Source organism: Macrosteles quadrilineatus, unplaced genomic scaffold (assembly GCF_028750875.1).
Source record: "Macrosteles quadrilineatus isolate MER2022 unplaced genomic scaffold, UCM_ALF_1.0 Scaffold_9__3_contigs__length_116548681, whole genome shotgun sequence".
NCBI lineage: Eukaryota > Metazoa > Arthropoda > Insecta > Hemiptera > Cicadellidae > Macrosteles > Macrosteles quadrilineatus.
In genome coordinates, this window is record NW_026542602.1 from 13,310,199 (window position 1) to 13,322,431 (window position 12,233).

Consider the following 12,233-nt stretch of genomic DNA (forward strand, 5'->3'; position numbering starts at 1 on the left):
TACATCTTGGGAATACAAAAACGCTGCTACAAACACGCTTAAGGTTTGTGGTTGCAATTTAACGCAAAAATTAAATATTCAATCTATATCTGAGGTGAAATCCAAGAGAGGTTTGTCTGTAATCATACACAATGATATTTGATTCATGCTCTGCAGATAGTTTACGTTATCACTTCAAGATTACAGTGTTTAAAAGGAGATCCTGTATGTTTTGTAGATAGTTTACGTTATCACTTCAAGATTACAGTGTTTAAAAGGAAATCCTGTATGTTTTGCTGAAAAACATTGCATTTAATGTAATAATATAGATTATTCAGCTCAAAAAGAATTACAAACCTGACTCAATCGGTTATGTAATCTGGACTTCTGCCAATATGTGACAAAGTTATATTGATTATTACTGTAGATTCATTTTAAGTGTATCGGTGTGGTAAGGTAATCGGGTAAAAAAACTATACGTTTGGCTTGGTAATTAAAAGGGTGTTTAAAAAATTGAAATTGAGGTTGGTAATTTAATTTTTTTTGCATCATAAAGAGAAACTAGAAGAGAATGTATTCACTCACTCACTCCCATGGCCATTTATGCCCAAGGAGGGATTGGGCCGTTCCAACAACTGCTCTCCACCTCTCCAAGAAAATTTATTGTCCAACATAAAACTAAGTATGTAGTCTCAGGTCTGCCAATTAACCAAAGTGAACAATAATAACCTTATTTCTAAATGATCAGGACACAACAGATTAATAACACTTGTAATGATCAATGCCATAAGAATCTAATTTTTTTTAAACCTGCTGTTGCAAGCAATCTTCTTGCGTATTGTAACAATATATTGTTACAATAACAGATCGATATACCTGTTATAAAATGGCTTAATGGCTGTTGTAAATCTTACTATTATTGATTGCTATAATAAAATCAAGGCGCTTACTATAATAAAAGATTGAAAGAAAATACATCAACATTAAATAATTTAACTTACCATACCTAATAAATAAAAAACGTTCTTTAAACTCTCGGAGATCCATGATGCAAGGGTATATAATGGGGGGAAAGGTAGACACCTTCACTGTATAAAATTATTTTGTTTCATGATGAGGATGGATGATGGCTTGAGAAAGCATACTGGAACGTTTGGGGTGCAATGACTAGAAATAAAAACACCATTTGGGGAATTAAATAAAACCCGGCCGACTACATGTTTACGGTTTGTTGGAATCTTGAGGACTGGTCAGCAAGGAAACTTTTGGAACGGCGGTTAAACGTGGAGGGAATAGTGGCGTGATGGGTTGTAGCCAATCCGGGAGCTTTATTGAAATCATACGATATGACGTCACAGTCGTCTGATCGCAGTCAGGACACAAATGCAAAACATATTGCCAACTCTTTCTAACACAAATCTAAATATCGTAAAAATGGCAACATTATGGTACATTATTATTGTATACACTACACATACAGACAATCATTCATTTGTTAATACACTGTACTTATAGTTGAAGAGGAAAACAAAATCTAGAGAAGAGGAAACAGGAATTAGATTTTCCTCTACCACTGAGGTTAAAAACAAGTTGATATCCATTCTCAAAGGAAACTTGGTGATTTGCTAAGTGGATTTGATGCAAATAAGAAAAACCATCTCAGAACTGTTCAGTAATGCTTCGGTCAAGTTCAAGGTCTAAAGAAAAAACTGGTTTGTTTGAAACATTGCATCTCTGGCTTCTAAAGTACAGTATTTGCTTGCTTACTACTATGCTAGAATTAGAATATGAAAAATAGACGTAAACAAAGTCCGCCTCTTTAGTTTGATATTAAGTGTATTCCAGACACAAAACTATGAGTGTATTTTCCCGTACTTCCCAACCAAGAAAATGGTAAATGTAATAATATTTTTGTATTAACTGCTGTTTTGCTACCTACACTATAAAGATGAAATTATAATGTCAATGATCTTGTATTTAAGAGATGTGTGAAGCTTTGTCATTCGTTAAAGAAAAGACTATACAAGTCTACAGTCTTTTCTTTTGGAGGAAAAGTTTCCTACTTTTGGTGGAAACGTCCAACATTACACTAAATTAACACTAACTGTTCCCAAAATCAGTTAGATCTGATTAAAATTTCCGTCCTTATACATATGTTCATTAGCTAATTGCACACTCGTATAGAAATACGTGGCATGTTTTTTGAGTAAGTACCGTTTTTAAATTTCTCTGTTCCAGCGCTGCGATTGGCATTTTGGACATTTGTGTTGCATCTATCGGCAAGCCTGCACCGGAAATTCGCCAACAATTGGCCGTGTTTACATCCAATTTTAAGCATTCAAAATGATGCCACCAATTAAGACTGCCGCCGACTGTGAAGTGCACGCTGAAATTAGATTTTTAAGTGCTTAAGGTGTGAAAGCTATTGAAATTCATAAACAGATTAGTGAAGTTTAAGGTGAGAACATTATGAGTTACAGAATGTTACGCAAGTGGATAAGGGCATTTAAAGACAGCCGCACCAACGTTCATGATGAGCAACGCACTGGGCGGCCATCTGTCATTACTGATAAATTGGTGCGTAGGAAAAGTCGATGAAAAGTGAGAGAGAACAGTCGGTTTACGATCTCATCATTATCTGAGGAGTTTCCTTTGCTCATAATTTTCTCGCCATACACTTCACGAATCTGTCGATGAATTTCAATGGCTTTCACACCTTTAGCACTTAAAAATCTAATTCCAGCGCGCACTTCACAGTCGGCGGCAGTCTCAATTGGCGGCACCCATTTTTAATGCTCGAAACCGGATGTAAAAACGGCCGATTGCTGCCAATAGATGCACATGCACAGCACAAATGTCCAAAATGCCAATCGCAGTGCTTGAACGGAGAAATTTAAAAACGGTACTTACTTAAAAAACATGCCTCGTATATTAAAAAGGAATAGGTTCATTCGCATGTTTAAATTTATTAAATTCCTCTTCCACAGCAAATCTGCAGACTAAGCAAATTTATATTTGCCTGGGATTTTCACTTGAATATTTCCTTAAACAAGTCATAATTAAATATTATAGTAAACTAGCTGTACCCGCGGGCTTTGCCCCGTTTTACTTCATAAGTGAGCTCGATCGCATGGCTCAATCACGTCCTGGTTGAAGTTCGTTCGCTACGCTCACTCACCTTTAGGTTGGAGCTCGTTCGCTGCGCTCACTTGCCTTCAAGTTATCTCGTTCGCTACGCTAATTCGCCTCCAGGTTGAAGTTCGTTCGCTACGCTCACTCACCTTTTGGTTGCAAATTAGCTGTTGTCATAAATTAAAAAAAAAATAGTGCTGCACCCTGTTGGTAATCCTTGTAACTTAAATGCTATTGCACATCATAGAACAGAACCAACTTGTTTAATTGAAACAGCTGTTAAGATTCAGTAATTCCATTTAAATATGAGTACTCATAAGGTTAACATGGGAAACTCCAGAGCCACTGGGGTGGAGCCCGAGAGTCCGATCAGAATAAAAACAACTTAGTTTTCCTATTTAATGCCTAAAGAATCAGTGTACCAAATTTCAGCCTCCTAGGTAAATGGGAAGTGGGAGAATTAGTGATGAGTGAGTGAGTGAGTCAGTCAGTCAGTCAGTCAGTCAGTCAGTCAGTGAGGGCTTTGCCTTTTATATATATAGATAATGGAGTGGCTTTTGTTGAATGGGGACAGTGGCATATATAGACAATTCAACTAATCTAACAGATCCTATCTTGTCTAGATAGTTGAGCATATACAGGTAGGCTTTGAGCTACCAGATGGTAGAGTTTTATATCGGTAGTCATTACTCACAGCAGATTGTCATGCATAAACCTGAACCTGACGATAGAAGAAGTTCTGCTTTGACCACTAGATCAGCCCTGTCCCTTATTTACCGAGATAATAACCAACAGTTTTCATTTATACCTACTGCTTTGAAAACAGTCTTGAAGCTTTTGCAACACTATGACACATCTGAGGAACCATAATAAAAACACTGTGGTAAGAAGTATAGCTATGTTTATCCGTCATTATAAGGTTTGTAGTTAGATGAAGTAAACAGGCTCCACTGCAGGCGCAACTTCAGCAGGGTAGGTGTAAGGTAGCTCAGCCACTGCAACTGCAGGCGGGGCGACCACTCCATTGTAGTTCCGGGCAATGTACTGTGAGCTAGTGGCGGTGACTACTGCGGGGGCAGCAACTACGGGGGCAGAAACTACAGGGGCAATAAATTGAGGGGCGGGGGCAGCAACAGCACACCCGATGGCAGCCAACAATACAATCTGAAATGATTCATTTACATGTAAAATGAAGGTTTATTTACACAATGTCTAGGACACTTTTAAGGGTGTAACCTAGAGCCCAAGGGATAATAGGATGTAACATAGAGTACAAGGGCCTAGCATTAGATTGTAGGGACAGCAGGCTTACCAGAATGGGAAGTGTCTACTTTGTGTAGGTAGAGTGTATAATTTTTTGTGTCTTCCATAGCGGACTCCCTCCCATTCACATAAGCCTGCTATCCCAAACCAAAATATTTTTCATTTGTGTGTTTCTATCGCTATATCATAGACAAATAGAATAAACATAAACTGTCAAAGGAAGGGTCCGCGATCTGTCACTAGAGTCATAGACAAAAAGAATTAAATATAGACTGTCAGCTGTGCTGCGGTTACCATAGCTTCTGGCGCACACCGCTTGGAGCGCCATGTATTTACGGCGTACGCGCTACGTAAACTACAGCGGTGTGCGCCGGAACCTATGGTAACCATGGTAACCGCAGCACGGCTGACAGTCTATATTTAATTCTTTTTGTCTATGCTAGAGTGTCCTCAGTGTTCGTCGACTCGCTGCCGTCGTAGACTCACCGTCTACTACCAGCAATTTTTTACGTAGTTTTGTAGCTCTATTTTGATTTTTTCCCACCCTGTATATGTATTAAATAGAGTTTAACCAACTTCATTGATTGTACCATCATTTCAGGTACCTGTCACTATTTATTTTCTTATTGACTCTTAACATTATTCAGTATTCCGGCATATGATGGCTGTGTTTATCATTATAGGGTAGTGACTCAATGTGTATAATATACTTAACAAATTATCCATCAATTTAAGTTCAAATTAATAGTTCTGTATTACTGAACAATTTTACCAACACCAATATGTAAAATATAGTTCTAAAAAGGACAATACCAATGTAAATACAAATACCGTCGCCACAGCAAACCTGCAGCAGACTAAGCAAATTTCCATTTGCCTGATTGGATTTTTTATTAAAACCATTTAAATAACATTATGATTAACGAGTACCTAAGTTTGCTGCTTCAGGGGCGCTAATAAAGTTTATTTTTTTAGTAAATTAATAGCTTAGTATAAAATAAATAAATTTCCCAAGTTTGATCAAAATATATCCATAAACAAGCAAACTATATTTTACAGTATTTTTAAAAATAAACATAGGAATTTTAAGTATACATTTTTTTTAATTTTCTCTGTAACCAATTATTACGGCCCCACAAAACCCCGTTCCCGTGGACCGATCATGCTGGTTCACAAAATCATTCAAGTTCATCCCGTCCTACACCTTCAAGTCAATTGTCATCAAAATCGGACACAAATAACAAGTTATCACGTTCACGGACACGGACATATAACATTTTTAACTAATGAAATTTTACACTCTGGAGACATCAAATTGAAGAAGTAAATCTCACCTGGGCCTAGGTCTTACTGTGCCACCTATGGTAACAACTACTTCCCTATAGGGAAATTTGCTAAAAGTATGATTTTCCCAACCCTTTATTGTCAGTTTTTTTATTCAGTTGCAAGTATCTCATTTAGTCTTTAGAGGGAAAGCATGATTTTTTTCCTAACAATCCCTGAACTATAAAGACTAGGCTCTACTATTTAAACTGATAAACATTTTTTAATTATTTGTAAATAAGTAAGTGAGTAGCTTACCAGTGCAGGAGACATTGTAGGCCTGTGTAGACTGTCGTGGACTGGAATGGTGTGGAGACTATTTATACAACAGTCACACAGTCTAATCATCATGCACAACAGGGAGGATTGCCGAACTGACAAGGTCTCTGATCAAGGATTCTAGTGACTTATGTGCCAACAGTGACATGTTGAAGTTTAGCAACAATCTGATGTAAAAAAAGGAATTAGGTTGATAAGAGTGTTTCTTCTAACTCTAAAGATATACATAGAACTATATGATTGTTTGACGAATAACAAAAATGAGTGATTGACTAATTGCCATAAATCTTGCCAAAGTATAAATATATTATCTGGAGTTGATTTTTGACAAAATAAATAGGGCATAAAAGGGGATAAAAGAAAATTATTTGTATTTCACTTATTTAAAAGTTCAATGAAATGAAAATTTAAATACTTTAACAGGCACAGCAAACAAAAAGTCATAGGACAATATTTAGGATGTTGGTCAAAAAAACTAAAATCTGGAGCTAATAAAGAACCAACTTTTCTTTACAACTTTTTTTCTTATTAATCAAAAGTCAAAATAGCTTCCCGTTATACAATAGGTTATAATAATGCCATCCTCGAAAACAAATATACTAACTTAATAAAAAAGTGTGAAAAAAATGTTTTTAACCATTAAGAGCTAAAAAAATCATTATTGTTCACTTTTTTACCTTTAATCTTGAACAACAATCAAAAACCATTCTATATTTTCCAAACAATATCCAAATGGTAATCCAGTAATGTATGCAGTGTCAGTTACAGAACAATATTCAATAGGTAAAACATGAATTGAAAATTCTGAATATTACAACTACTTTTCAATTAACAATCAGCTAACACATAACACTATTGTTTCTCCTCCAGTCGTAACATTTTTGACAGTTTCACCATTGTTGGCGACAAGAGAAGCGATTGGCACTGACTATGACAGCATCGGGTGTGTTAGTTTCCCTCGCAGCATATTTTCCGATAGTTTTTGGTCAGTTTCAGTATGGTTCTTATTCAGGTGAAACTCAAGAAATCGTCCCCTGCTACGGACAAGAGATGACCAATGGTTCAATCCATATTGGAAGAATACAGTACACGTAAGGATATAGGCCTAGCTTGTTTGGACAAGCTGTGGATTTTCATTATTACCTAATTGATATTATATTAAGGAACCCAGAGTTTTTTTTTTTTCAATAATGGGATATCTTTTAAACCAAAATCAAAATTATAAAGTAAAAAATACTATAATAACTTTGCTACTGTAAGTATAACAATTGGAAATGGAGATGTTTCCATCAAAATAACATTGGCATAGTTCCTGAATCCTGAACAAGGATCATGCTTAATTTGTACAAAATCAATAAAAATAATCATCTACAAGAGGATGCTGCTAAAATAAATACAGGGTGACTGCCGGGAACCGGACGTTTTTTAAATGAATAGTACAACCTTATTTTATATAGTAAAATTATTTATTTGTTGAATATATATTGGTGAAAACATACCATTTCAAAAAAAATATGTTTTATGGAACCTTTTATCCTAGTTTGGGTTTATTTCTTAAAGATGATATCATGCATATGATGGCCGTTAACCTGGATACAGGTTTCCAACCTCTGGAGAAAATCATTACGCACTCTCATCAACATGTCTTGCCCAATCAAATTCACCTCTTCGGTGATTGCATCTTTTAGCTGTAATAATGTTCATGGTTTGTGAACATAGACACGAGCTTTCAAATACCCCTATAAGAAATAGTCACAGGGTGACAAATCTGGTGACCTCGGCGGCCACGGCACGTCACCAAAACGTGAAATCAACTTGCCAGGGAACATCTTCTTCACAACTCACATCGATGCAGCGGCAGTATGTGCTGTGGCTCCATCTTGTTGGAAGTAAACATTTTTCACGTTTATTCCTCACCTCCGAAGTTGTGGCTTGAGATATGTTTCCAACATATGAACATAGCGTGCAGAATTCACTGTCACTGTGACTCCACTTTCCTCAAAAAACTTCGGGCTCCTCATCAAAGCAGTTCTCACTGTGGCGATGTTGTCTGGTGTTCTCACTGTTCTTGCTGGACCGGGTGGCTTTTTCTTTAATACTGTACCTGTTTTTCTGAACTTGTGCACCCATCTTAGCAATGTATTCCGGCTTGGAACCGAGTCATTTCGCGCAATATTAAAGTGGCGTCGGAAGATACGCTGTGTTTTGATAATGGATTCGTCATTTTAATAAATGTCATATGCAAAAACACGATGCTGAACTGACCACTGATCCATCGTGACTAAAATGGTAAAGCTCACTCAAAACAATGACATAACCTCAATCTCCCTAGCACGTGTAGCAACAATGTAACAGCTGTTGCAAATTCGTCCGGTTCCCGGCAGTCACCCTGTATAATATCCAAGAAATAAAATTTATGATTTTTGATTGAGCATTATTGAGCTAAACGGATTCAAACGATCAATAGCGCAAATTAAAGTCTATAATTTACTGGTTATTTTTAGTCTAAAACATACAAAATACATGAACAATACTAGAGCTATTGATTTTTAATCATAGAAAAACCTTATGAAAAATAATTTTAATTTTTATGTTGGTTTTTCTCCTTGCATTTGCATGAAACTCGTCCGATTTGGATAACTAATAGCTTAAATGAAAGCTGGTATTTCACTGAAGGATCTTAGACCAAAAAATATATAGGATTATATAATTATAACTGGTGAAATACATCTTAAATTGAAGTAAGAACTCGAAAATGAATCAAATTATATTTTTTTGGTTGAGTAATACAGTAGGTAAATATATGCAGATGCTTGATGTGAATTCTTTGCCTGCATACTTTCAATTTGAGACCTCAATCAAGAAAATCGGTTGGGTAGAAGAGCCAAACGAACTCAGAATAGAAAAAACAAATTTAACTCCAATAAGAAATACATGGGGAGCAAATTTCGTTAACGTACAAGCCGAGTGGGATAATAGATATAAATATATGCCGATGCTTGATGTGAAATCTGTGCATGCATACCTTCAATTTGAGACCTCAATCATGAAATTCGGTTGGGTAGAAGAGCCAAACGAACTCGGAAAAGAGAAACCCATTTTAACTCCTATAAGAAATACATGGGGAGCAAATTTTGTTTACGTATACACAGAGTGGGATTATAGATAAATATATGCCGATGCTTGATCGCAAATCTGTGCGTGCATACCTTCAATTTGAGATCTCAATCATGAAAATCGGTCGGGTAGAAGAGCCAAACAAACCACGAAAAAGAAAAACCATATTTTTTTATTTTTATATACAGTGTGTAAATTAAGTATTGAAACAAATCTGTATTTTTAAAATTGTTAACATAGGTTCTGCAATTTTTTGCATCAACAATATTTTTTCAACCCCTTTAACAGGGTAGGGGGGGGGGTGACTTATTTTTTTCAATAACAACCCCTATTGAGTGACCCCTCATTTTGAAGGGGTTGTTAGAAGAAAAACAATGACGCAAATCCAAGGTAGATATTTCACCCCTAGCCTAAATGGCGGGTATTCTAATTTTAATTTTTGTAAAAAAGCACCCATTTTGGAATATCCGCCATTTTGGCTAGGTGGAGATATTCTCCTCGGATTTGCATAATTGTGTTTCTTTTGACAAACCCTTCAAAATGAGGAGTAACTAAATAGGGGTTCCTATTTGAAAAAAATAAGTCACCCCCTACCCTCTACCCTGTTAGGGGGGTTAAATTTTTTTTATGTAATAATCATGAAACCTTTGTTAACAATTATTGCCACAAACAGAATATTTCTATCTATTTCGGTTTTAAAAATACAGAATTGTTTCAATACTTAATTTACACACTGTATACAAGATGCCTTTTATCGTTTTATTCAATTAATCAAGTAAATATTATAATATAGTTTTTTCCATAACACAAAAAAATTTTCGTAAAATAATAAATGATTGGAAATAATGTTTGCTGTTTTTGAAAACACTAAAAACATTACAAAAACTCTTGTAACGTAAATTTTACTTAAGTAAAACATCTATACCGAATGTAATTAAAATTTTGCTAAGATAAAGTTTTTTTTTTTAAATCAATAAATGTGGAAGATATTTTTGGCTATGTTAAACGATCTTAATTCTTATTCTTATGGATTAGTTTGTATTTATCTGTTTAATTTTTTTTATTATCCATAGGGAACCTAATCGCGACGGAACCTCTCCATGTCAACCTAATTTAAAGAATGCATGTAATTGCCAGTGAGTTTCAATGACTGAATGATTACTTTTTTTAAACGACTTGATAACAAACGCACGTGGCTCAGGCATCGTCTAGGCTCTCAGATAACCTGTTGCTGAACAGTGCGCTGCAGAAAATAGATAGATTTTTTGCCAAACCTTGTAGTTTTGTTGCAGGATAACTTTTTATTCCATAACTTTTGGTCTTTAGAAACAGAACCAGAATCGGGACTAAATTTTAACCTAAACCATGTTTGATTAGGGAGTGTGGCTGGAGGTCCACCCTTCCTCCGAGAGACACGACTCACCCACACACACTATCAATGGTCTGTCCTGAACCCTTGTGTTTTTGTGTGTGATGCCTGCATGAGATATCCGACTCTTCAGCCAGCCGCACTAAAATCTTTTTTATAATTCAATCCAATGTTGCAGTTCAGAACAAATTTACAACAATGATCAGATTTACGAGGGAACGTCCAGCAACCTGGATTGCTCGTTTAACAGCCACATTGCAAGTGACACAGTAGGGTTTGGACCGCGTCCCTACACATGGACTATTGACAGGATTGATCTTGTCTCCTCAGGTAATGCTGTCTTTCGGAAAATTCAACTATTAATCCAAAAACCCCTTTGTACGGTTAAAGTACGGCGCTGGTAACAAAGCCAGGTTGAGGCCGTGCCCCTAAAAAAAACTTTACAAATTATAATAAAGCAAGTTGACCAGATGCTGCGCACAAAACTTTAAGGGGGGACTACTGTTACATATGTTATTTATTTACATTTACAGCAGAGATTTCAGATTGTTGTTATGTCTAGTCAGTTTTAGTAAATATTTTTATCACAATTTCATTTACAATCTGTCCAGCTTTTTGAACATTCAGCAAATACGGTAACAATTAATAAAACCACTTTAGTTAGTTTCTATCCATAGACATCTATCTATATCTAACTTTAAAAAATTTCAATGAAAAAAATTACAATATAAAATGAAGTTATTTCAAAGCATGAGCTAAGGTCTATAAGATGAGTTCTTTTCAGCCTGTATGTAGCGGTACTATTGTCCAAGAGGTTTAGAGCCTGGTGATTAGAATGATTTCAAGCTTTTTTTAGGTATTTTACACAACCATTTTGTTATTTGTTCTTCATTCTTCAACCTTTCTAGTATAATCTTGTCTGTATACAATATCTCAAGAGAAATCAACAAAAAAGATATACATTATCCTTTTCTTTCTCAATAGTCTCTTGTGTTCTACTGTAGGTGGTGTGGATTGCCTGGGCGGTGGAGTTGGGTATCCATGGTACAGGTTCAGACTTTACGGCCGGGTATATATCGAGTACCAAGCAACCATATGGATAACCTGGAGGGGACCTTCTGCTGAAGACATGACCAATCCTGCATACCTGATCCAATGTGTCTTCGAGGATACCAATCAGCTGGCCTATCCAGCCAACCCCATCCTTTACTGAATCATCTATAGTGTTAGGAATTACTGTTTATTTTATATTTACAATTTATGAGAAATATGTTACCATTCTACACTTGTATCCAACAAAGTTGTAAGAAGCTGCAGATACTACGAAATAGAAGGTAATTTTACTGTGTCTTAAAACGTTTCAACATAAATCAATAGATTTAATTCACCAATGAGAACACTTCGGATGGCACTCAATTTTTGTTGGATAAAACATTATTCACCTGGCCTTTGTATTATACCTAACTTAGAGTTTGTAGGTTTTTTAGCATTTGTATTTGTTGCAGTAGTTGTAACATCTATAAAATATACAGCTTGGTCGCTGAGTATTTACTGTATAATGCTAGTCTGGGAATCAAAAGGTTGCAGGTTTGATCTTGAGAAAAATTACAAAACTGGAGCTTGGGAATTTAATGATTAGTGCTAATGCGCTAATGCTAATGCTAATGATTAGCTAACTAAACGGCTAGTCTTAGTCCAGTGGTTGATGAAACAGCTGGTCTTAGTCAGTGTAATGAAACAGCTGGTCTTAGTCAGTGCCTTATGAAACAGC

The 12,233-nt window shown here is 35.8% G+C and overlaps 2 protein-coding genes across 2 annotated transcripts; one reads left to right on the forward strand and one right to left on the reverse strand.

Moving 5' to 3' along the window:
• Positions 1–3,995: 3,995 nt before the first annotated feature.
• LOC129004220 (calphotin-like) lies at positions 3,996–6,060 on the reverse strand. The gene is made up of 2 exons (XM_054432706.1): positions 5,956–6,060; positions 3,996–4,275 (listed from the first exon to the last, which is right to left on the reverse strand). The coding sequence occupies exons 1-2, from the start codon at positions 6,046–6,048 to the stop codon at positions 4,039–4,041; spliced, it is 330 nt and encodes a 109-aa protein (XP_054288681.1). The 5' UTR covers positions 6,049–6,060; the 3' UTR covers positions 3,996–4,038.
• Positions 6,061–6,885: 825 nt separating this feature from the next.
• LOC129001944 (uncharacterized) lies at positions 6,886–11,896 on the forward strand. Its single transcript, XM_054429386.1, has 3 exons — positions 6,886–7,067; positions 10,641–10,792; positions 11,467–11,896. Exons 1-3 carry the CDS (start codon positions 6,907–6,909, stop codon positions 11,673–11,675), a joined length of 522 nt encoding a protein of 173 aa, XP_054285361.1. The 5' UTR covers positions 6,886–6,906; the 3' UTR covers positions 11,676–11,896.
• The last annotated feature ends 337 nt before the right edge of the window (positions 11,897–12,233 follow it).

What these genes read in the sequence shown, in the direction of transcription:
- LOC129004220 (XM_054432706.1), bottom strand. Translation starts at nt 6,048, where the DNA reads ATGATGATTAGACTGTGTGACTGTTGTATAAATAGTCTCCACACCATT. An exon ending in CTACAATGTCTCCTGCACTG is followed by an intron (nt 4,276 to 5,955) that starts GTAAGCTACTCA and finishes GAATCATTTCAG; the next exon opens with ATTGTATTGTTGGCTGCCAT.
- LOC129001944 (XM_054429386.1), top strand. Translation starts at nt 6,907, where the DNA reads ATGACAGCATCGGGTGTGTTAGTTTCCCTCGCAGCATATTTTCCGATA. An exon ending in ATTGGAAGAATACAGTACAC is followed by an intron (nt 7,068 to 10,640) that starts GTAAGGATATAG and finishes CCAATGTTGCAG; the next exon opens with TTCAGAACAAATTTACAACA. An exon ending in GATTGATCTTGTCTCCTCAG is followed by an intron (nt 10,793 to 11,466) that starts GTAATGCTGTCT and finishes GTTCTACTGTAG; the next exon opens with GTGGTGTGGATTGCCTGGGC.